The 25,579-nt window shown below is 41.0% G+C and overlaps 1 protein-coding gene across 2 annotated transcripts in view; it reads left to right on the top strand.

Annotated features, from left to right (window-relative positions):
* Nucleotides 1–22,593, top strand: part of INPP5A (inositol polyphosphate-5-phosphatase A) — a 474,649-nt gene extending 452,056 nt beyond the window's left edge. Inside the window, exons 13-16 of one of the 2 annotated variants that reach the window (XM_063433731.1) lie at nucleotides 13,761–13,872; nucleotides 18,722–18,790; nucleotides 20,151–20,187; nucleotides 20,392–22,593. In XM_063433731.1, the coding sequence (XP_063289801.1) occupies nucleotides 13,761–13,872; nucleotides 18,722–18,790; nucleotides 20,151–20,187; nucleotides 20,392–20,441 (268 nt within the window). In that variant the 3' untranslated portion in view covers nucleotides 20,442–22,593. Of the gene's footprint in view, nucleotides 1–13,760; nucleotides 13,873–18,721; nucleotides 18,791–20,150; nucleotides 20,239–20,391 lie in introns of both variants that reach the window. The other variant, XM_063433732.1, reaches the window with a different exon arrangement.
* Nucleotides 22,594–25,579: the final 2,986 nt, after the last annotated feature.

Genomic DNA, 25,579 nt, shown 5'->3' with positions numbered 1-25,579 from the left:
GGAGTGATATTGGAGAAAAGAAAGGGTTAGCTTAACACTAGGGGAGAGAGGAATGGGAGAATACTGAAGGAGAGAGGAGTAAAAGAATACATGGAGGAAAGAGGAGTAAAGGAATTCTGGGAGGAGAGAGGAATGAAGGAATACTGGGCTGGGTGGAATTCTTACCTTAAATGACACTGGGCGGGCTGACGCTGGGCGAGCTGACACGGGGCAGACATTCATAAGTGTGTACAAAACAACTCCGAATAAAGGTGCGCTGTGTCTTTAAGACCAAATTTCTAAAGTGCAACAAGTGCAAATTGTAATAAAGTGCAAAGTGATATAAAGTGCACTCAATGTGTTAAAAAAAAAAAAAAGAGAACTTATACATACATACATATATGTGTCCTCTCCAATGGCAGTAAACATATGAAAGGGAGAGACACAAAAAAGCAATAATAATGTAAATCTGTTTAAAAAACCAATTGATAGTATAATACAAAAGATTACACTCACAAAGATAGAGCAGAAAAAGCCTGCTCTAACTGTATCAGCTTCTTCAAATATTTCCTTAAGGAAAAGGACTGCACGGACGAATAATTTCCATTCACATATTTAATGCCCAACTCTGCACAGGTACTTCACCTTCCTCTGCATACAGTACACGATAAAATATAACAGGCCGTATATACTTTGGGGTGTCGCCAAGTCCCTCAGTTTTCAGCCGATACTGTCGCTGCTGTCTTGGGTCCAGACTTCTGGGAGGAGGAGTTTCCGGTAGTGCGTGATTTGCGTGATGACGCGTTTCGCCGTGTTCACGGCTTCATCAGGGAGGCTGGGTAGACCTCTTTAGTATTAAATGTGTGTGCATGGGATTTTTGTGTGTTTTATTCAGTGATTGGCTGTGTGTGTAAGGGGGGCAGAGATCTGTGGCCATGTTTGTGATTGTGTGTGTGCACGTTTGTGATTATGTGTGTGTCTGTGATTGTGTTTGTATGTATGTGATTGTGTGTATAGGTGTGTGATTTTATGTGTGTATGTATGTGATTTTGTGTGTGTGTGTATGTATGTGATTGTGTATATAGGTATGTGATTGTGGGTGTGTGTGTGGGTATATCTGTGTATGTGTGTGTGGGGGGCCTTCGATTGATTGTGTATGTATGTGATTGATTGTGTGTGTGGGTCTGTGATTTTGTGTGTGCGTGTATTTGTGATTGTGCGTATCGGTGTGTGATTGTATGTGTGTGTCGGTGATTAGGTGTGTATAGGTGTGTGTGTGTGTGTATCTGTGGTTATGTGTGCATACGTATACACATGTGTATGTGTTTAGCAGATAGCTCCCTAATTTAATATCCTTAAATATGCCAATCCCACACAAGGATAACAAATAAGGGAGTTATCTACTAAACAATTGAAATATCAAAATTAAGAAAAGGGCTTTTAAAGATATATTACTATACATTATCTATAATCTGTTATTTGTTTGATGCGTGCCCAAGACAATTCCTCTGCGCTCAATGCGGCCCAGGGAAGTCAAAAGGTTGGACACCCATGGTCTAGGCACTTTTTATGCCGACTTTTTTTAAAATTTTATTTTATTTTAAAAACGTATGCATGTTAAATATTACAATTAAGGAGACACTCCAGACCCCTAAAGCACATTAGCTTGCTGAAAAGCTTTATGTGTAGAGAGTGTCCTCTTTTTTTCATTTTGTAAAAAGTGCATATTTTAGCAGAACAAAGCACCCCTGACTTTCAAGCAGACAACAGGTCCTGTTACTTCCTGGTTTTGGTTAGCTCAGTGGAGCTAAACTGCAGGCACAGCAGTTGCCCAGGGCACCTGCTTTGCAAAAAGTTATCACTGAGCTGCATTGGGAAGTCTGTAATTGGACAGCCACTGAAAGTCTGGGTGGGGTTATAAGGGAAGGACTTGCAAAGGCAGCAGACGGTAACTGCAGGTTTTGCAAAAGGTTTTTAAATATACCCCAATAAAAAAATGGAAGTTTATCTACTAAACAGTGATTTTTATTTATTGTGTAATTGGGCAATTGAGTGTCCCTTTAATATACACTTCCCAGCAGGATTGGGAGGCAGGATATTTAAATCCTTATTTCCCATCTACACAATGTTACTGAATGTATACAGGTGCTAGAGGTGTATACATATTACATGTATGTGTATACATATTACACCACCTACAGTAACCTTTATAAGACACATTGCATTTAATATACAATGCGGATAGACATAGCAATAGCCTACTCAAGCAGAAAAAGTGTTTTTTTCTTTTATACTAAAATTATACAAATGTGTTCAATTCAGTATCTTACAAAGACCAAAAAAAAACACATTTGGTTTCTTGCCTTGTGAAAATAGAAGAACATTAAGAGGGACTATCTGTACGGAATGCTTTTCATAGACCTGAGACACTGTGCGGGCTTCTATTGCAGTGAAGTAGCAAATTGAATTCCCATAATGTGTTTTGAGAATGAGCCTGTGAGGTTTGATGAGGTGGAAAAGGTACAGCTTCCAAGGGTTTCTTGAATACAACTCAATACAGTGTACTTGGCTCCCTGCCACGGCTAATGTCTATTTAATATTGGCGTAGCTTGTAAACCCATTTGGAGGAATGCTGTTATATTATCACACCAAGCAGGGTGGTAAATAAGTTTCTGTTGAAGCGCCAGTGCATTTATTTTCATTAAAACCAAGAACATGTAAAATTGCATTTATATTAGAGTTAAAGTAAGAGGGGAAAAAAAGAGAAACCTTACCTGGATTTGCTCAGTCAGTAATTGCAAAATTATAGCAGAAGGAATCCTTGCATGCAAAACTCAAGATAGAAAACAGTGGAGGTTCTCATGCAATCAATTCTGCTTCCTTTGCAAATTTCACTTTTGGGACGACATGTACATCCACATCACCCTTATCCCTGAGAGCTGGCCAGGGCTTCAATGTGGCTGGACGTCTTTAAATGGGTACTATCACTTCTCTGGGAATTAAACCAATGATTAAAGCATTGAAAATCTCATACAAGGGTTCTCTTCTCTGAGTAATAGGGATGTTAAATAAGCACATAGTATACGGCATAGATAAGTAACTCTCCTCGCCTTCTCCAATGTCCCATATGATTTTTTATAATAAACTATAGCAATGAATATTGTCATAAATGAACTATGAAATCAGCTATGGGGATGGTTAAGAAGAGTAATAGTAATAATAATAATAAAAGTAATAATATTTGACATTATGGCGAGCAACTATTGTGTTTATATATCTGTTTTTGTCCAGTTTTTTATATTGTATTCCTACTGTATGTTACATGTTTTCTGGGGAAAAAAGAAAATCACATACAGTTTGTGTTAATCATTTGTCATGCTATTTTCTTTTAAATGTTTATTAAAGATTTGACAATTGACATCACAATCCGGCTCAATCCTGGCACAGCCAGGGCACAGTGCAATCGAGGGTGTGTTTCTCCTCTTCTCTCTTTGCTGGGCACAAAGGATGTGTTAGAAAATGATTTGGGCTATAAACTATACATGAGTAATATGGACTTATGCCTAGGTGATGGTTCCGCTTTTTAGTATTTTCTAATGTCTGCCTTGTTTTAAAGCAGATATTTAGCAATTGCTCAGATTATCTTTCAAAATTCATTTTTGCCCCAGTATTAAATTGGGGTTTTATAAAATTCCGAATTTAAAATATATACATATATAATTTGTGTAGTAATATAAACGTTTAATTCATGCAGAAAGGCATTGTAAATATGTAAAAGCATAATACAGTTTCCCATCCGTTGGATATTGAAGGGATACAGGTTAGCTTCGATTTGCATGCGATATTAGATGCACGTATGTCAAGGGCCGTAATAAATGGCTTCTCTGGAAACACAAGATAACTTTTTTTTTTTCTTTTTCTAAATCCACTACGGAGTAACTGATAATTTGTCAATAATGCTAAACCAGTACTTGCTTTTCTCAGGTCTTGTAACTCAATACTTAATCTAGTCTAATTGCATAGTAGATGGAACACGAATGCGAGCACATGATGTCTGAATGAATTTAAAAGTGTTGCACATGGGCATTGTTTAGTAAAGGCAATCATCCCTGCTCACTATGTTATTTTGCCAAGTAGTCTGTAAAAAATGTATTTATATGTATTTGTGTGTACGTATATATATATTTTATAACATAAATAATGTTTGCCAGGAAGGCTATATTGAGATTTATTTTTCAAGTATGTCCTGGACAGAACATACAAAACACGATGATATAATTATAATAGGAAAAATATACAATACAATTATATATACATGTTAAATTAACAATGAGTGCAGTTGACATATGATTGACGGTATATACAGTGCCCTCCACTAGAAGGCTGGGGAAGTTTGTCTTTATTGTTAATCCTATTGATCTTTTGTTAAAAAAAAATATATATATATATAGACAGAAATACTCTGCTCTCGTGGATATCAAACTATTGCAAACACAACACAGGTTTATCACCAAAACATCTTTATGAAATATGCACAATTGTATAAATACATTGATATTTAAAACATTTTAGTACGCCTGGGTGACAATGAACAGGGAATTTTTCAACCGTGACTTCATGTTTTACAGATGTATAAATATGAGGTAGCACATAGGCTGAATTCCCTTACTCATTCATCACAATAGGTAATACAAAGGAAAATATAGCTGTGATGTGTGGCAAAAGGTTGTTGAGCTTCACAAAATGGCAACTGGCTATAAGAAAATAGCAAAAGCATTGAAAATGCCCATTTCCACAATTAGGGCAATAATTAAGATGTTGATGTCAATTGGAAATGTTATAAATCAGCATGGAAGAGGACATGCGTCTATTTTGTCACAATACTCTGTGAAGTGAATGGTTCTAGTGGCCAACAAATCTCCAAAGATCACAGCTGGAGAATTGCAGAAGTTAGTTGCATGTTGGGATCAGAAAGGCCCTAAAACTACAATCCCACATAACCTACATCACCACAAGTTGTTTGTAAGGGTTTCAAGAAAAAAATCCTCTACTCTCATCCAAAAATAAAACAAATCCTCTTTAATTTGATCGACATTACTGGAACTTCAAATGGGATCAGGTTCTATGGTCAGGTGAAACCAAAATAGAGCTTTTTGGCAATAAACACAAGAGGTGGATTTGGCAGACACAGAAAGGTAGCCATATGGAAAAGTACCTCATGCCCACAGTTGAATATGGTGGTGGCTCTTTAATGTTTTGGGGATAGATTTCTGCCAGAGGACCTAAGAATGTTGTTGGAATACATGACACCATGGTCTCAATACCAGTTAGCTTACAATTGGCCATGGTTAGATCTTCCAGCAGGACAATAATCCAAAACACGCATCAATATCAACACAAATATGGTTTACTGACCACAAAATCAAAGTCCTGCCATGGTCATCCCAGTCCTCTGACTTGAACCCCATAGAAAACTGGTGAGGTGAACTGGAGAGGAGAGTCCACCAGCATTGACCTTGAAATTTGAAAGCTCTGGAGGGATTCTGTATGGTCTCAAATCCCTTGTCATGTATCCTTCAACCTTAGCAGGTATTATAGGAGAAGACTCATATTGGAACATATAAAACGTGACATCATAAGTACAGCATGACATCACTAAAGTGAAGTGTGGCTAATGGAACACTTCAGATGTCCTTAACAGCCAGTTAACCTATAAAATGTTAAAGAAACAATGCTTGTAAAACATGATGATGCTTTAGAGAGAATAAAAGGTCATCTTTAGGGGCGTGGTCTGACTGCCGACAGAGATGGCCGCCTAAAGCCGGAGCTCCGCACCAGAGGCTCGTAAACTAGCACTATAATCAGCACCAACCTGATCCAAACTCGCCCAGACTCAGCCCAGCGAACCCTAAGCTGCCAGCCCGCACCGATCGCGGATGTCCAGCCGCAAACCCGCCAAAAAGGGCCAAAAGGAAGCGCCATCAGTGGCGGAGATGTTCACGGCCCAGAGACCGTCGCCTCGTGGCACTGCCACCGACACGGGCCCCAGTGAAACACACCAGCCTGAAGCAGCCTCCACTGCCGCACTAACAGCCCCAGAGGCCTCTTCCCGCGCCATCCTTAAATCGCTGGCGGAGGTAAAAGGATATCTCGCAGCTGAAATTAGCCGCACAGCGGCGGAAGTGAAGGCAGAGATTGCCGCCATTGGGGCCCGAACAACCGAAACGGAGCGCAGAGTAGCCCAGATGGTCACTGCGCAGAACGACACCGCTAAGGCCACCAACACCCTCAAACAAAAAATTACTGACCTAGAGATCGAACTGGAGGATATATCTAACCGGTCAAGACGCAATAATCTACGTGTTAGAGGCCTACCAGAAGCTGTGAGGGACGAAGACCTGGAACAGGTACTACTACAAACTTTCCAACAGCACCTGCCTAACATACCGGATTATCTCTGGCTGATTGACAGAGCACATAGAGCCCTCAGGGCCAAAGGCCCGAAGTCCAGTCCGCCAAGGGACGTCATTGTAAGATGGCACTATTTCCAGACAAAGGAAGCCATACTTAAACAGAGCAGAACAAAACCGTTCCAGCATGAAGACGCCGAACTGCAACTGTACCAAGACATCGCGCCTGCAACCCTCCTCAGAAGGCGGGCATGGAAACCAGTCACAGATCTGCTGCGCCAGAAGGGAATCAGATTCGCCTGGGGGTACCCCTTCAAGATCATCGTCTTTCATGGGCCCTCACCATCCATACTGCTACCTTCAACAAATGTCCGAGACTTTCTAAAAGATCTGGATATACTGCTCCCAGAGGATCTACAACTCCCGGTGACGGGCACCACGGACCTGCCACCATTGCCAGCTAGCTGGGAAGATCGCGACTCCCAAGTGGACTGAGTGATCGGACTGTAGCAAACCAGTAATGTATTAACTGACTCTGGACTTGCATACGCATCATAGCAACCATTTTATTAAATGCAATTTAATCGCTCACGGTTAGAGCAAGTTAAAGGGGTTTTGAGGTCACATTTTGGCCTCGGGGGTTGAGGCTGAGGCAGGGGGTGTATGGGAGGGTGACAAGTGGGGTCCACTAACTAAAGAAACATGGGTGGGAGGGGGCGACCAACGGGGCCCCAGGCAATACGTTACCACACATTGTGATAGGCCATAACTGGGACAAGAAAGGGGGGTAAGAAGCAACAGGAGGGGGAAAAAAAAAAAAAAACCAATGATAATATTGAAAAACGCATAAAAAGACAAAAAATTGAAAAACAATAATAATAACTGAAATAAAAATAAACTGCATTTATGGGAGGGAGGGAAATGCAAGCTTACAGGGAAGAATGGGGCGGGAAGGCAGGACAGTGTCCAGTAACTACAATAGACCGCTGTCCGAAGAGCGGGAATTTCGGGTCAGGTGACCTGGTGCTCCCGCCTAAATCGGAGACCGGAATGTAAGGATAAGAGAAAGGAATGGACGTTACCAAACATTACAAGGGTGCCTCTTCCCCACCCCCATACTGCATGACCGCACTCTCCCGGAGGGCAGAAATCAGGATCCCTGTTAGCCGCAACTTAGCAGACAAAACATGGGTGGTGTACATAGCCAGAACCCGGGGGACTTCTGAACCCGCACAAGGCAGCACACTCCCTGACGCCACCCCTCCACCATAATACATAAGCGGTTTACTCCAAGCTTCGACTGAGGTATCCCCCCCCCAGACCAGAAAACCGAAATAAGGCGTAGTAACGCAGAGCGCAAAGGGCTTGCTCAGGCAAGGAATATACGAGTGGACGACCCATCCCCCCCCCCCCCCGAGATACTCAGCAGACACAGGTTGTTTATTCTTTGGCCGAGCCTCGGCAGGGTGCTTATCGGCTGAGTTTCCCCCCCGTTAGAGGAGATACCCTCAGCGCGGTGGATGCCCACCCCCTATAGCTCCTGGCGACTGGTAAGACCCGGATAAATTAAATTTAATTTATTGTTTCACTATATTACGCTCATTGTGAACTTGGTTGGTTCACACTGCATATTGTACTGTTTTAATTAATTATTCATTTGCTTCTTCGTAGGTTGTATTTTCACTACAACCTCCTCTTTCTACCTACCCTCTTCAATCTCTCCACCCTCCCCTTCCCCCCGTTCCGCACGCATACACAAGCGACTTAGAGGAGATTGGCACCTGAGGACGCATCAGCTGGGGTGGACGGCACCGGTTTCGACCTGAGCGCGAGATAGACTGACACCTCGCCATAGGTCAGGTAAGCGGACGCACCATATCCCACACACAGACATGGACCTAAAGATAACCTCACTGAACGTGAATGGGTTAAATATACCCAACAAACGAAGACTACTTCTTAGAGAAGTGCGACGACAGAGGGCAGACGTCACATTCGTACAAGAAACCCACATACCTAACGGCTCTCACATAGCCTTAACTGATCACGTATATACAAGGGCATTCGCATCCCGAGCCCCATGGAAGAAAAACGGAGTAGAGATACTCATCCATAAAAAATGCCCCATACAGATCACAAATATACAAACTGATACAGAGGGCCGGTACGTGGTCCTGTCAGGCACAATTCACTCCAACACATATCATTTAATTAACGTATATGCCCCGAACACTCCCACACCAGGGTTCTGGGCAGAACTCGAGACAAGGATCTCCACCCTCCCAAGGGGCATAGTGATACTAGGGGGGGACCTTAATGCGACACCCTGTCCAGCGATGGACCGGGGAGGCGGGCAACACCTCCCACGATCACAATACAGAGGGGGACAGGACAAACTCCTAAACAACTTCATACTCAACACGGGACTACTAGATCCCTGGCGTATCCACCACCCGAGTACACGTGATTACACGTTCTACTCCGCCTCCCATGCCACCTACTCGCGCATCGACCTATTTCTCACCAACAAATTGGGCATGCAGTGGGTCAAAAATTCTGCGATTAACCTAATCTCCTGGTCAGACCACGCAGATATTGAAATAACCCTTAAAACTGCGGGCGCACGCACACCATGGAAGTGGAGAATGAACCCCTCCCTTCTTAAGAACCTACAGGTCCAAGAGAGTGTTAGACGCGAACTAACACAATATTTCCAAACCAACGACACCCCGGACATATCGCCCACAACCCTATGGGCGGCCCATAAGCCCGTTATCAGAGGCCTTCTTATTAAGCTAGCTACACAACACAAGAAGCAGAAATACGATAAGCTTACGGACCTACTCAAGCAATTACGCAGAACAGAGCAGCAACATAAACAAAACGCTACACCCACAACATATAGAGATTTACAGGAACTAAGACGGATGATCAGAGAGCTGATGGTGGACGAGGTCAGCAATGACATGCGCCACACCAAAAGACTCTTCTACGAGAAGTCCAACAAAATGGACACCCTTCTCGCAAGAGCCCTACGACCTAGAGCACATAAAACCACGACAATCATCGTCAAAAACGCACAAGGAACGGTCCTTACCAACCCCAGTGAGGTGAACGATGAATTCACACAGTTCTATGCACAACTATACAACCACTCCCCCACCCTGACAGAGTCCAATACCGAGTACATGTCGGAGCTTCAGGCATTCCTAGCCAGGGCCCGACTCCCGAAACTTGCCACAGACCTGACAGAGCCCCTGGGAAACGCAATAGAAATGGACGAAGTAGTTGCGGCTGTCGCAGGGCTTAAGGGGAACAAAGCCCCAGGCCCTGATGGATTTGACGGCACATACTACAAGACATTCAAGGACGAATTAATGCCATACCTAACCAACATGTACAAATGCTGGACACAAGGCGACATGCCACACCAAGACCTCTCGACAGCAGACATCACCCTAATCCCCAAACCTGATAAGGATACCACCAGCATCACCAATTACCGGCCCATATCCCTAATAAATTTTGACCTCAAAGCTTACGCAAAACTACTAGCCAACCGGCTGAACCCGCTCCTCACAGCATGTATACACCCCGACCAAGTGGGCTTCGTCCCCACGCGACAGCTATATGAGAACACACGAAGAGCGGTGGACCTCATATGGAGGACGGGCGAGAAACAGACGCCTTCTCTGATCCTCTCTCTGGACGCGGAGAAGGCGTTTGATCGGGTCCTCTGGCCCTTTCTCTTCACATTACTGCGCGACATGCACCTACCAGACACATTTATCAACGCGATCCAGGCCCTATATGCGAACCCCAGAGCACAAACACTAGTACCAGGAACAACACAACGCCCCTTTGCCCTTAAAAACGGCACGCGACAGGGATGCCCCCTGTCCCCCCTCCTATTCATATTAGCATTGGAACCGCTCTTGCGGCTCATTAGGGAACACCCGGGGATCCGAGGAGTCAGGGTAGCGTCAGAGGAGTTTAAAGTTTCGGCCTACGCCGATGACATCATGCTGACCCTCACCAACCCGAAAGACTCAGTGCCAAACCTTCTTGATCTACTCGACGAATATAACCGCGTCTCAGGGTACAAGATAAATGTTGACAAATCGGTGGGCATGCCCATCGGACTCCCAGACTCAGACATCGCATGGCTGGCCAACACATACCCACTGAACATTAGCAGCCGCCCAATTAAATACCTAGGAGTGGCACTCCCCCCCGACCCTAAGGACCTGTATGCGGAAAACCATAAAAGACTGATAACCACACTGATCAAAGACATTACCAAATGGCATGAAAAACCCATCTCATGGATAGGCAGACTACACAGCGTCAAGATGAATATCTTGCCGCGCCTCCTGTTCCTCTTCCAAGCCCTACCGGTACGGGTCACTAAAGGAGACCTAAAACCAATTCAAACAGCAATAGACGACTTCATATGGGCAGGGAAGAGGCACAGGATAGCGAGACAAACCCTGTATACACCCAAAAGCAGGGGCGGTCTCGGGCTACCCCATCTCCACGCCTACTACCTATCCGCACAATTAGCGCAAATAATAGAGTGGCATTCGCCACCTGACACCCACCGATGGGTCGATCTAGAAACGATGATCATGAACACGGACCTACCGCAATATTGGATCTGGGTCCCCAAGCTGGACAGACCGGTTCTCTCTACGACCTGCCCAGCAATCCTGAACTCGATCAGGATCTGGGACGCCACGGCACACAAACACGCCTTAACTCACCCCATCTCACCCCTAACACCGTACCTACGCAATAACGCCTTTCCACCTGGCCTGACAGCTAGAGATTTTCAGGGAATAGAGAACACGGGCATCCAAAGATATCACCAGCTATACCAGGCAGGTACTCTCAGAACCTTCGAAAACCTCGCCACCTTGGCCCCATTAACCACAAAGGACCACTTCAGATATATTCAGCTCAGGGACTTTGCGGGTAAGACACAGGTGAGGGAGGCCGCCCATATCAGACCAACATTCTTTGAAAAATTGTGCATATCCGAAGGGCCACGTACCGGCCTAATCACCCTCCTCTACACCCAATTAAGCGCACCAACAGACAAGACATACACTCCCGCCTATGTCACACAATGGGAAACCGATCTACAACAAACACTAGAGGGGGGAGAGTGGCAAGATATCTGGGAAGCAGCAGCAAAAACATCCATCTGTGTACTCCATCAAGAACAATGCTACAAAACTCTTATGCGGTGGTACACCACACCGGTTAAACTGTACCGCATGGGTAAAACACCCATTGACACATGCTGGAGGGGGTGCGGGGAGAAGGGTACGTACCTACACATGTGGTGGACGTGTCCCAAGGCAATGACATACTGGGAAGGAATAGCCCGCCTTATGACAGAAGTACTACACAAAACACTGACCCCGGACCCATGGTCCTTCCTGATAGCCAGACCAGTTGACGGCCTGACCAACAAAGAACAAAGATTGTTCAACAAAATATCCCTGGCCGCAAGGCGAGCCTTGGCGCATACCTGGCTACAAACAGACATGCCACAAATAGGAAAAGTCATCCACAACATCAAAGAGGCACACCTTATGGATAAATTGACAGCACAAATAAGGGACACATATCCCCAATTCGTCAAAACATGGGAACCGTGGGAGGACTATACTGACAGCTGAGAATGACATAGACACAGTGACGAATTTTCAGGAACACACGTTTTGGAGATGGCCACCGGTGCCGGCCACCCCGATCTCATGGATGCCCATTCCGCATGAACGCAACCCTGTACTACCCCTCCCTCCCACCCTCTCCCCTCCCTCCCACCCTCTCCCCTCCCTTCTCTTCTCCTCCCACACTTCTCTACTTTTTCACCCCAACCCACTCTCGGGTCATATCATAAAATTGTTCATGTCATGATAGGGTGTATAAGACAAAGATACAAGGCCACAGGCCGCAAAGGTATAGAGTATATTGATACACAAAGATAAGGAAAGGTCTCCACGTGGATCGCAACTAGCATCTGAGCTGGAACAGAGGCCGAAGACATATCCTCGAGAGAGACCGATTGTCCTTACCTCACAAGACAAGGATAGTAAACTAATGTATATTGAAGGATGAACCCCCATTACTGTTCATAATTGAATTGGCTAGATCAGTCTTGTGTAACCTGGTATGGAATACCTCATTGATCATTGTATATTTGTACCACTGGCAAGTAATTTTTGTCTGTATAACCATACAAGCATATACCCTATAAGTATGTTATATCAAATAGACATGCATGAACTTATAAATAAAGATTTAAAAAAAAAAAAAAAAAAGGTCATCTTTATATTGTGTAATGACATTTTCAGCAAATGTGTGCGTAAAGATTGAATAGAGATTCTTGGGTTTATATACCACCAGTGCCAATATTAGTAGAGGGCACTGTAGATGCAGATGTTTTCAGGGACTTCACACTGGTGGCAGATTTGATATTCTCCAGCAGTTTATACCAAGTACATGGCGCTCTGTAGGAGAAAGCTGCTCACCCTATTTTATTTTTCAAGTTACGGGATGGAAATAAAGGTGCTAGAGGTAACAGATGGGTATATAACATCCCTATATTCAACTACTGGTTTTAACATTTGCTGCACAATCTGTTTATACCCTCATAGAGTATAAATCTATCCCTGCAAGTAGAAATTTACCTTTGGTGATTGTCATGGGCCTTCTGAGGTTGTTGTAGACCTGAACATAATTAACAAAATAACCCACAGCAAACGCTCACTAAAATCAAATAGAAGATTATTCAGCATTAGATCAATAGGAATGGCGAATCCTATGTCTATGGTCCCAGATGTCCGAAACGCACAGTTTTTTTGGCCCCTCCCCACCCCCCTCTGTTTGATCTTGTGCCGAATAAACTTCTATCTTAGTGAACACTTGCTATGGCGTAATTTTGTAATTTATGTTCAGATTTCCTCCGGGATTTAGAGTCTCCTATTTTGTATCTTCTATCATTGGGTACATGGAGTCTTTTTGTCTCCTCTCACCTTTGAAGTTTTATCATATTTTTTGCTCTTATTTTGCAGACAGCATATTTGTTTCTTGTATGCCTGGTTCCATGTATTTCCTTGTAGAAGACCTGTTTGGTAGCACTTAAAAATTTAAGCCCTGTGTATATGTCTTGTTTATGTATATATTAAAACATTCAAATCCTTTGGGTTAAGAATTGTCATCCTTTTACTCTTTTGTCATGATGTCCTTTCTATATAATTCAGCCAGAAATTCTAACCAAGTATTTGATCAATGTATCTGCTCAAGGGCATGGTTTTTTTCCCACTTTCTTGACATGTATTTACATTGACTGTTTTCTAGTTATCCATACAGTGAAGACAGCAGTCAGGGAAAGCAATACATGAATACACGATGTCCATCTTGGTGCGATCGAATTCTTATGTCACACACTGCTAAAGAACTTCTTTTGAAGGTAAGGATCCCCATGGGACACAATTTAGCCCTCTGTGATCTGTGCCAAGGACATCCAATGTACACTTTGTGTTACTGCATATATTTATTAACTACTAGTCCCATTATAATTCAGTTTATTATCTGTATTTAAACCATAAAATGTATGACATTTCTAGTAAATATCTTGTGTATTATTTTTTTTGACAATCTTTGTTTTATAAAGTTTTGAGTGTCCGCAATATCCAACCTCACAACATAGTTGGAAACATGTAAAATGACATACCCAAAGGAAATATAATAGTAAACATATCAAATATGAAATCAGATAATATTACAGTATGCTATTGGACATCAACTTTAACATTTTTGTGGATTTTTTTTTAAAATGCAACAAAGATTTCTATTGTTCATGTGATGTTAGAATCTGGGCAGAGTATGATCACATTTTTTTATTTATTTTCTTATTTTCACTGTTTAGATTATATTTTAGTCTAAGCTTCCATCTTTTCACTGATATCGCACTATATTACATTAATATTGTATTTAACCATGCCACATGTGCAAATATTTCCATCAAGTTTACTAGAAAGTAAATTGGAACATTGCAAATAATTTAAACCACAGGTCCCCAAATGCCAGATTCCTTGTTGTTTAGGAACTACAACTTGCATGTTGCTTCTAGAGGTTGGTAAGGCATCACTGGAGTTGCAAATCGAAAGGATCTACATTTCGGGCACCTTTGATTTATCACTATAAGCAAAGTGAGTCTTTTTCTTTAACAACACATTTTAGTGAATTGTAAGCCAAATGGCAAAAACTGCTGATTTAGATCAAACGTCTATTTCCACATTAGTCACAGCATGGCTATTTTACCTGACATTTTGCTAATTAATAATGAATTCACTACAGTTGAGTGAATAGAGAATTAGCCCCTGAAAGTCATTTTCCTTTTTTTTTTTTTTCCTTTTTTTTTTTTTTAATATAACTTAATAAACAGGACTATACAAAGGAGACACAGTCACACATTTAGACTGGAAGAAAGGAGATTTAGTCTAAGGCAAATTAAAGGCTTTTTTTATAGTAAGAACTATAAGGATGTGGAATTCTCTGCCTGAAGATGTGGTTTTATTAGCCTCTGTAAAGATGTCTAAACAGCAATTGGATAAATATTTGCAAAAACATAATGTTCAGGGATATAACTTTTAATTAGTGGGGTAATAGCTTCTTAATCCAAGGACAGATCTGACTGCCATTTTGGGGTCAAGAAGGATTTTTTGCCTAATTTGTTCCAAAACTGGAAGCACCCCAAACTGGGTTTTTGTTTTCTTTTGGATCAACAGCGAAAACAGATGTGAGAAAGGCTGAGCTAGATGGACGCATATCTCTTTTCAGCTATGTAACTATTTATATTTCCAATTACCACTTGTCTGACAGGTATAAATTAATCCCGTGGTGAGTGCTTTAGTTTGGCTAGTAGCATAAGACTCAAACGTTTAAGCCCTGATGTATCTATATACGCATATATATTTTCTTTTTTTCTTTTATTATTAATTGAAGATCTTTATTTAAAGATCACATTCTTTCACACATTTTACTATAAGTAGCTTTTAATCAGAGGCACTAATTGATGATTTTTCCTCCTTTTAATGCTGACTTTGCTTAGATTTTATTCCAAAGCTAAGATTGTATCTAATGTGCACTATGTTGTCTCTGCTCTGAAAACGGATGGGGTTCGCAAATTAGCACACAGCATGTCGCGCTGCACATACTAGGTATTACAGATTGTACAGACATGGGGCTGTAAACAGCTTTCATGCAACACCATCTATCATGCTATGCTCGGTTAGCTCGCCATCATGTTATTTTATGCTTGCTGAGCCCTAAAACACCAAAGGTTGCCCACTGCTTTCGAGTCAGGTTGACGACTGATAGCGTGCAGTAATGAATGCTCATCCAAGTGTGCACCATCCCTGCTTGTGCAGCGCTGTAATTTGTTTATCTGTCTAAAGATTATACACTTGGAAATCCACAATTTTATGCTGCCTTTGTAAATTATCAAGTCTCTTTTTGATGAATGCGTTTCCACTTGCATTGGAAGTGTCATTATGATCTTGAAATATTGAAAAGTGTTCATGCATACAATACAGAAGGTTATGTTTTTTTATGTCGTTTTGGCAGACAACCATAATATAAAGTATATCTGACCTTAAGCTTGCCTAATGTATTAAAATAATTTAGTTTTTAGTCCAAACGCTGATGTATATATTACACTTCTTGTTCATTCAAACCTGACTGATTACAAAGAGAAATCATTGCTGATATTTAATAATATTTGGCCTGTCATCTCTATATATACAAGTTGTCATTCTGGGAACTGTACATTTTCCTATGAAGAAGAATTACGTTTTTCTCTCCCACCCCCTATTGTCGTTAATCCCAAATGATGCAATTACGCCTCAATGGTTGAAAATAAAAAAATATTATTAATGTACTGACCTGTCAGCATTGGGCCACAACACAATGTGTGCATAGATCTGTACTACTGAGTTCTGACCTTGGAACCTGAGATACTAGGAAACTACATTTCCCATAATGTCATGCCAGACAGAAGTCTACAAGCTGGCTGTGCCAGTATATATATTTTTAATTGGTGCAGACTGATTACTACAACATAGTACAATTTGCCTTCTGTAATAGTTATAAGATTTGCGCTTAACATTTCAGATTGGATCGCAGCGTGGTATTGACACATTGTTGGATTCACGCCTATTCAGAAATACTTTTAAATTGCTAATTTACCGAAATAAAAGATTTGACACAAAAAACAAACTTTAAAATCCTGTTCAGATGGACCACTGTAAATTCTAGTGATTGCAGGATAAAAATTCAATCTGTTCATAAATATATATTTATTACATTTGCCCTGCCTGTGAAGTGCATCCCATAATAATGTTAATTATAAATAAGATTACAGTCTATAATTACATATAATTACAGTAAGTTACAGTCTATAACGAATGCGGCAGCGAGGCTAATCTTCCTGTCCACCCGCACCTCCTACGCCTCCCCCTTTATCAGTCCCTCCATTGGCTTCCCGTAAGATATAGGACTAAATTTAAGATCCTGACACTTGCTTACAAATCTAGGCCCCTACGCTCTGCCGGAGACCTGCGTCTAACCTTTGTTCGTACTCCTACCTCTCATGCTCGCCTTAAAGACTTCTCTAGGGCTGTACCATTCCTATGGAATGCCCTTCCCCTCTCTGTTAGACTCTCACCCAATCTCCACTCCTTCAAAAAATCATTGAAAACTTACTTTGCACCCTGATTCCTCTCCTGAGACGGTCATCAAAACAAAACACTAAGCCTTCAGTGAATATTATCCTCGCAACCTACATTTCTACCCTACCCTTACTTTTTAAGTCACTATACCCCACTGCCTCTAGCATGTAAGTACATTGAACAGGGCCCTCAATCCCTCTGTTCCTGTGTGTCCGACTTGTCTGGTTACAAATAAGTTTCTGCTAGTCCACCCATTCTACAGCGCTACGGAACTTGTTGGCGCTTTATAAATAATAGTAATAACTCAAGTGTGTAGTTCAAGTCTTATACATTTAACTTGTACAGAAGGCAGATATTACTATGTTGTAGTAATCAGTCTTCAAAGTGAGACTTGTATATCTTGAAAAAGTCCATTATGAACACTGAATCTTCTTCTCTGATATGCTGCTCAATACTTTTTTAAATGCCTTTGCACTTATAGGTAATGATGTGGGATTATTAAAAATCTTTATTGTACTTGTATTGAATTATTGCACTAACTCCATTTTAACTTCATACTGTGACAATCCTCCATTTTGTCCTCCTAACCTGACTTCTTCAATCCTCCATTTTGTCCTCATAACCTAACTTGTTCATTTTAAAACTACCTTACATGACAGAATTTCCCAGCACATCTAATACAATAGACAAAGACTGTATTTTCTATAAAGACATGATTAACACAGGAATTGCTGACTTTTCCTTAACTTGCAACATAGTATAATTTGAAGGCCATGAGAACACAGTAGTAATGAAATGTTCTATTCATAAGAGACCTTGCACCTGGCCACGAGACCTGAGATCACTGACCGTGTAAAATGACGTTCAAGACCCCCTTGTCCCCACCCGTGTCCAGAACAATCCCACCTCTTGGTGGGTGGGCACGGGACTAACCACTTAGTTTTTGAGCCAATTAGTAATATTGATAGGTGGACACTAATCCCGACACTTAACAATTAATCCAATTAATGATGTTTATTTGCTGATATTCTAATAATCAATGATGACGCAAAATGCCTCTTAAAAGGGCCTGCGCGCCCGCTTTTTAATCACTTGCCAATAAATTTTCTCGAAGTTATTTTAACCTGAACTCCGTGTGTCAGACTTAATTACTTCAGCGTATATACGCAATTCAATTTTACTAATTTGGACAGGAACAGATAGACATTTAAACATTTTGGTTTACTGCTAAAAAGTACCATAACAGGTAACACTTTGTGCAGCCTCTACTTTTAGACATACCTCATTGGGCTGCCGTGAGACGTGTACAGCTTAGCATCTTTCAAGGAATCTTAGTCAAATTGTATGTGTTAAACTGCCATGTATAAAATGTGTTTTCGTATCTACATCAAGAATAACCCAGAGGAGCCTAAAGAGGAGGATCTAGATATTCATTGGACTAGTATTTGCACTCTTATAATTGAGGTCAAATCGGTGCTCCCCCATAATATTCCTCCATAAAATTCTTATAAACTCTGTATTGCTCTTACTTCTGCCACCATTAAGTGTTTTTTTTTTTTTTTTGTCTGTCTTTTCTTTTTTTAATAGTCTGAAAATGATGAGCGAATAGTGTTGTATGACAGCATTGGGCCAAATATCTGCATGGGGGACCATAAGGTGAGGTAGAACTCATGTGTTGCTTTGTAAGATCTCTTATAACAACATTGCTTTCTCAACCAATTATGAAATTGAAATTGTGTATAGCTTGCAAATGAAATGTTTTCTGTAACAATGCAATGAGATCCTACATCAAACATATACAGCAGTATATAAGTAACTCAACATTGAAGGTCAAGGTCGTGAGTTTAGTGAAGCCTATAGAATGCTCCCCTGAGCCTATTATACCAGCATCCCTCAGATTTAGCAATGAACGTGAAATAATACTATAATATGACAATCCAAGTGTGCACATTTTTAACGTTCGGCTTTGCTGCCTGATACCACTGCAAAGTTTCTTATAGATGCATCCAACCTGCCTTATTACACTGGCTCCAAGAATGTGGGCAGATGCAAATCATCCTATTGTCTGTCTTGTTTTTAAATATTTTTTTTGTTTGGAGCTATAGTTTCTTTTCAAAAGTCCTATAATATATCTCTCTCTGCAGTGGTTATGTTTACCTTAAGTAGCTAATTTATATTTCTTTGAAAATATTTAAAAGGGAAGGTAAAAATGTTGCACTTCTAACTTTCTTATGATTCATTTATTCCTTGATATTTGCAGCTTTGACCTGATGGTAATATATTACATATACTGCAAATTATTGTGTTGTTTTTATTTTGGAGGATTTTGGCATAATCTTTATAGGTTCACATTTTCAAGTGGTAGCACCACAGAATGTCAGCTTGCATAAGACATAATGCTGCCATGGAGGCATCCCTATTAAAAGTAAAAACAATAATGCTTAGACTGACAGTTAAGCAAGGACTTCATTAAGTAAATAACTGGAGCCTCAAGTTAGTAGTTACTTATAGATTTCATGAAACGAGGCAAGAAAGAAACATTACTTTTAGTTTCTGCGTGCAAGACTAGAATTACGACAAATCAGATACACAATCTACCCCAAAATAAGGTTGCTTTTATCTTAGTACATTTTAGTTAGCTCTTTCCTACATGAAGTAGCTCTTACCGGTAGCACAGAAAATTCCCAATTAGAGGAGAAATGCTGCCTGTAATTGGGGATAACGTTTGTCCAGTGGCCATATTTGTACCAAATTCGGAAATCCAAGCTCAGGAGCCCATGGCTACATTTGATTGGCCAAGTATTTTTCAGCCAATCATCCTTCACTGTTAGATTCTTTATTTACATAATGATTCTGTTTGTTGCTGGTGGGAAGGGAACAAATTCCAGCTACATCTGTAATGACCTGCATGCTTGGTATTGTCTTATTTTGTAGTGATGTGGTAATAGGTTGTGTCATAGTGACATTTTTCTGATTTCAATGTAATTAAATCACTTCACTCTTCCTCTCTGTGCAGCCGGTCTTCCTGTCCTTCCGAATAGCCACTGGGGCAGGTAAAGCTAATGCTCAATCACACAAGTGTTGTGTCGTGCAGTGATGTAGTGGTAAATATCAAATTTCTTTCTTTTTTTCTTAAATTTTGTTACCGTAATTTTTTTTTTGTGTGTATATGTTTTGTCATTTACATATTAATTGTCCTACAGTTTCCTGTGCTTTCATTTTATGCTAATAGAAAATGAAACTCCTCTGTTCAACAGGGAAAAGATGCCAGCACATTGAAAAGATCTATCGGGAGACAACTTTGTGAGAGAGTCAGTGAGCAGCATTATCTGTTCATTTCACCGCTGGGCTCATGGACTCAACTTCTTATAGCGACATTTGTAAAAATAAGGATCGTCCACTATAGGCTTCAGTATCCCCACAAGTCTCACATACCTCACTTTTTTTTGTAGTCATTTAATTCCCAATGGAAATGTGGATATATATATATATGTGTGTTTCTATGTATAGATATATCTAGATATATCCATCTCTCTCAATGTATGCGTGTTAAAATATATATACATCTAAATATATATTTGTATGTATTATGTGTTTAAATGTGCATGTATATAGATATATCTATATAGATTCACATGTGTGTTTGTATGTGTATATGCATATGTATATATACATGTATATTTATACGCGCATGCATTTTTTGTTTTTATATTTTTTATTTGTTTTGTTGGGGTTTTTTCACCGTTGTGTTGCCAAAATATTAGCAGACTGTACATATCGAAAGACTTCTTTTTGTTTCCATGTAAAGTTACAGCACAAATGGGAGACTAATATCTGCATAGAGCATCTCGGCAGAATAACTGTGTGCGTATTTTCAGACATAGCTATGCCCTAGACTGATGTGGTCCTGGAGGGGGGGGGTGGGTTACCCCTTATGGGATGCAGGGAATTAGACCTCTGCAAAGCTGCCTCTACCACTGAATATGGAATATAAAGGAGCCGTCTTATCACTATACACTCTTTTGCAGCTTTTTTTTTTTTTTTATAGGTTTTTTTTAAGACTGAAACGCTAATGAAGCCATAAAGGCACAATGTCTGGTAATGCAAATGTGATGAAGCAGTGCCACTTGGTTATTCTTAAGAGTAGTCAAGACATCGATTGTTTTTAAGTGTATTGTTGACCAAGGCCTTGTGACCCTTATGTTAGAATAGATAGAGCTAGGGCTGTAGCCACTGAAGTGCAATAATCATGTTCATCTTTAACAACCTATTCAGATCAATAGCCATTATGAAGGGCTAATGGCTATCACACTTTAGCTAAAACCCCAGATTCTATCACCCCCGTTTCCTTTGTCAAAATATTTCCTGTTTCCCTCTTATTTACTACACTGCCATAAACATGGTTTTGAATCACACAGCAGCTGCTTTTGATATGTAATGTGTGCAATTGTATGTATGTGTATATATAAATATATGTAATAGGTAATAAATATATCTATATACACATACATATATAAATAGAAATCTATATATAGATATATACTTTTTAAAATAATTTATAAATCTTACCAAAACCTGTGCTAAGTATTCCTTCCAATATGGGGCTTGAGCCCCATATCAGTAACAAGCATTCAGGAGTAGCAGTTTTAGATAAATGTACATCAGCAACCAAAACTGATATAATCTTTGTGTTGTTATCCTCGATAAAGATATACCATAGTCAATAAAATCCGTATATCTTTGCAGTTTTCACTTTGTTACTCTTATAATAACTTATTTCTATGTGATATTAAGGACTGAATGTGAAGTTTATAGATAGGCTTGGGTGTATCTTTTAAGAATTTTGTAAAAATGTTTTTTGTCTGTCATTTTGTTACTGTTATCATGGTGCCAAGTAGTTTATATACACATTAATGAATTGGGAGGCATATCATAGACGTAGTCTGTTTCTGATACAAATACTTTCACATGGACTTCTACTTTTTAAAAGTTTTAGGAAGGAAAATCTTTCAGCTGTTTGCTATTAGTCATATCTGTTACCTAATACTGCGGATGTGACCCTACCCTAGAATACAACATTAAAAGGTGATTAGAGAGTCTGTTGATGAAACACAAATGTTTCTTTTATTGATTTCATTTAGAACACTACCGAGTTCATGGACTAAGCAATGGCATTAGATTGATGCTCGATTTTTTTGGTATAAATCACTACGTTCAGAATGATTATGTGTCCACTTACAGAATTTGTCTTCTGGGCAATACAATTTTGGTTTCAGCAGATTTTGCAGAAACAAAGAAAGATGCTCCGCCATGTTATTTTGCCATGTCTTTTGTGATCAAACCGTCATAATTGTGTTCATGTAAATAAAAGGTCCACTGATGGTTATGTCTTAATCACCTTTAGACAACCCGGGCTCTCTGGTTCCCTGACTTCAAGCAATAAACTGTTCATTGTGAAATTGACTTGTTTGGTTATTGATTCTGTTACTTTTTTGTACATAACATGTTCTTGGTTTGTTTCATATATTTGTATAATATTTGGATTTGATCTCTGTGAAAATTTTAAGACTGTTTTACGTTGGAGCGTTTACATCATTCTCGTAGGAGGGGTTGCCTAGTGGTCCACTTTTGAGAATAAATGTAATGTTTAGTATTTCAGCTAAAGGACTCTTTTGCACAAGTCTAAAAGCCTACACTGGCCAAGATCTGTTAATAAGGAAAGTGGCTAGCATCCTGAATTGCTTTGTTAGTGTTAGCTGTTTTGTACATTTTACTGTAAGTGTTAGTTGTAGTGTGCAGGCCTAGGGTCTCCGCTCTTTGGAATTTGGAAAAATGAAGTCGAACAATTTTTAGAGACTACAGTTTGACCCTGTTTGAGCTATATGTTAAAGGAACAATATAGGGTCAGGAACACACACATGTATTCCTGACCCTATAGTGCTAAACCCACCACTAAGGTGGCTTACCCCTCCCCCCCACCCATTGCCCCCTCTTAAAAGCATGAGAAACTCACCTTATTTCCAGCGCCGTGCGGGTCTGCCGGCACTTGCCCCACCCCTTTGGTGACATAATCAGAATTTCCGGGTTTTTTTCATTTGCAAGAGGGTGGGGCCAAATGCCGATTTGGCCAATGAGCACATCCTCATAGATATGCATTGAATCAATGCATCTCTATGAGGAAAATTCAGCGTCCTCATGCAGAGCGTGGGGACGCTGAATGGCAGGGCTGCTTACTATGCAGCGCTGAGCCAGGAAGCACCTCCAGTGGCCATCTGAGGTGTCTGAAAAGGCAGTGTTTGCATAAAAATGCCTGCATATAATTATTATAATTAAGCTGTAGTTGTTCTGGTGACTATAGTGTCCCTTTAATTACAGGGAACTTACCCTCGCCATTCCTAGAAAGCTAGCCAACATCTTGCTCCTCTGAATGAAAGTAAGATGATGGGCCAGAGCAGAAAATGTGTAACCAAAATAGGATAGGAAGTATTAAATGACACACTGCCCAGGGACCACCTGCCAGAGACACCAGATTCAAATTAGGAAATTGTATTTATTATTTATTTTCAAGAAATAGTAATATCTTTTTTTCCTCCTTCTATAATAATAATAATGACTTTGTGTGGAGTGTACTTGGCATTTAGTTTTTTTCATTTCTGAAAATACTTTAAATGCAGTGCACTGTAGTGGTTATAGTTCCAGCAGTGCTCCGTAGATGTTACAGTGCTTTAAGTGTACAAATTAAGTCTATGTGCTACTCCTTCCTGTATAATGTCGGAACTGAAATCATGTCTTTCTTTTCTCGACAGAAACTATAGTAGATATGCACAATATAGTTTAATAGGGCTTCTTTAGCCTTACAAATTGATGTCATAAGCATCACATAGCTCTGAGATACCGGAGTACTGTCTGTTACTTGTTTATTTCAGTAAAAACAATACGATGATCCACAAACGTCTACAGCTATTCTTGGCATGCAGTAAAATGTACACTCTAGGTGTCCAAATGCAGCCTTCCAGATTTGTTGGACCATATATGTCATCTCTGCCAGTCTAAATTCAAATAATTAACAGCAATAACTATTAGGGAAGGTATATGCACATAAAATAAAGCATCATTCTGGGGGCGGAGCTAACAGAGCAGCAGAGAGGACGCATTTTTCAGAGCTCCGTCTCTGACTATCAAAAACATAGCGATATATGGTGGAAACTGGGCCCAAAATAACCCACAATCAACCCAGGTGTGAGCAGAAAGACCATGGGCAGAAAATCTAAAAAGGCGAAAGCCGAAAAAAGCCTGCACGGGAGGGACATCAGAGAAATGCTCCAGACCACACAACAGTCCGCATGGTCCAAAATGGCGCTTCCCGACGATATGTCCTCATATTCCTCGGAGGATATCACCACAGACGTCCTGGAGGGAGCATCATACAGGCACCCATCGGATGGCAGAAACGCGCCCCTACCAACCGGGGACCCGGTCACGGCTGACCAGCTCAAGGTAATGCTGGCGGAACTCCGCAAAGATTTGGCGGCAGACATGGCTTACTATAGGAAGGCCATAGACTGGGCCACGATAAAAATTACACAGCTAGAGGCCCGCTCAAGCACCCAAGACACGAGGCTCCACAAAGTAGAACAGAAAATTAAAGAACTGGTCAATTGGCAAACTACGACCAACGACCGACTAGATGCCATGGAAGACCAAAGCCATTAGCTATAATCTAAAAATAAGGGGGATACCGGAGTCGGTAGCTCTTACAGACTTACCCCACTACATCAGGCGCCTCCTTGAAGTCCTACTCCCACCAAAACGAGTAAAAACCATGAAACTAGATGGCATGTTCCAGCTGCCGAAATCGCCCCGAGCACCGACAGCGGCGACTGCTGACCTCATACTGAGGTTTCAAACACTGGCCGACAAGACCTCTCTTCTGACCGCAATGCGGGGAAAAAAAACCTACTGTTCGAGGGAGCATCGCTCACAGTGTTCCCGGACCTGACCAGGAACACGATAACCTGGCGGAAAACACTGCAACCCCTTTTGCACCACCTTCGGTCCAGAGAAATTCCGTACAGATGGGGCACTCCTCGAGCCATACTGTTCACCCATAACGAGATCTTATACAAGGCACTAAATCAACAGGAGCTCGAAACTCACCTGCAAGCAACAGGCATCCTGCCAGCGGCACCGGCAATCAGACAGGGCCTGTCCCAGCTGAACCCGACCAGCATCCGAGAATTCATCCCACGGAACTCCTCCGGAACCTCTCCGGACGGATCGCCCACCTGAGGAGGCAGAGACCAGCCACTACAAGAGGAACTCTCCTCGCCATCCCATTCCACCAACCACGTAGACGAAACGGTCCACAAAGTCAGAGACTCACACTAATCGGACTCACTTAACCCTCTTTAGGCACGCACGTACAATAATGCAGCATTCTTTATT

Source organism: Pelobates fuscus, chromosome 10 (assembly GCF_036172605.1).
Source record: "Pelobates fuscus isolate aPelFus1 chromosome 10, aPelFus1.pri, whole genome shotgun sequence".
Taxonomy (NCBI): domain Eukaryota; kingdom Metazoa; phylum Chordata; class Amphibia; order Anura; family Pelobatidae; genus Pelobates; species Pelobates fuscus.
The sequence above is the reverse complement of the archived record's forward strand: the minus strand, read 5'-3'. Positions and strand labels throughout refer to the sequence as shown.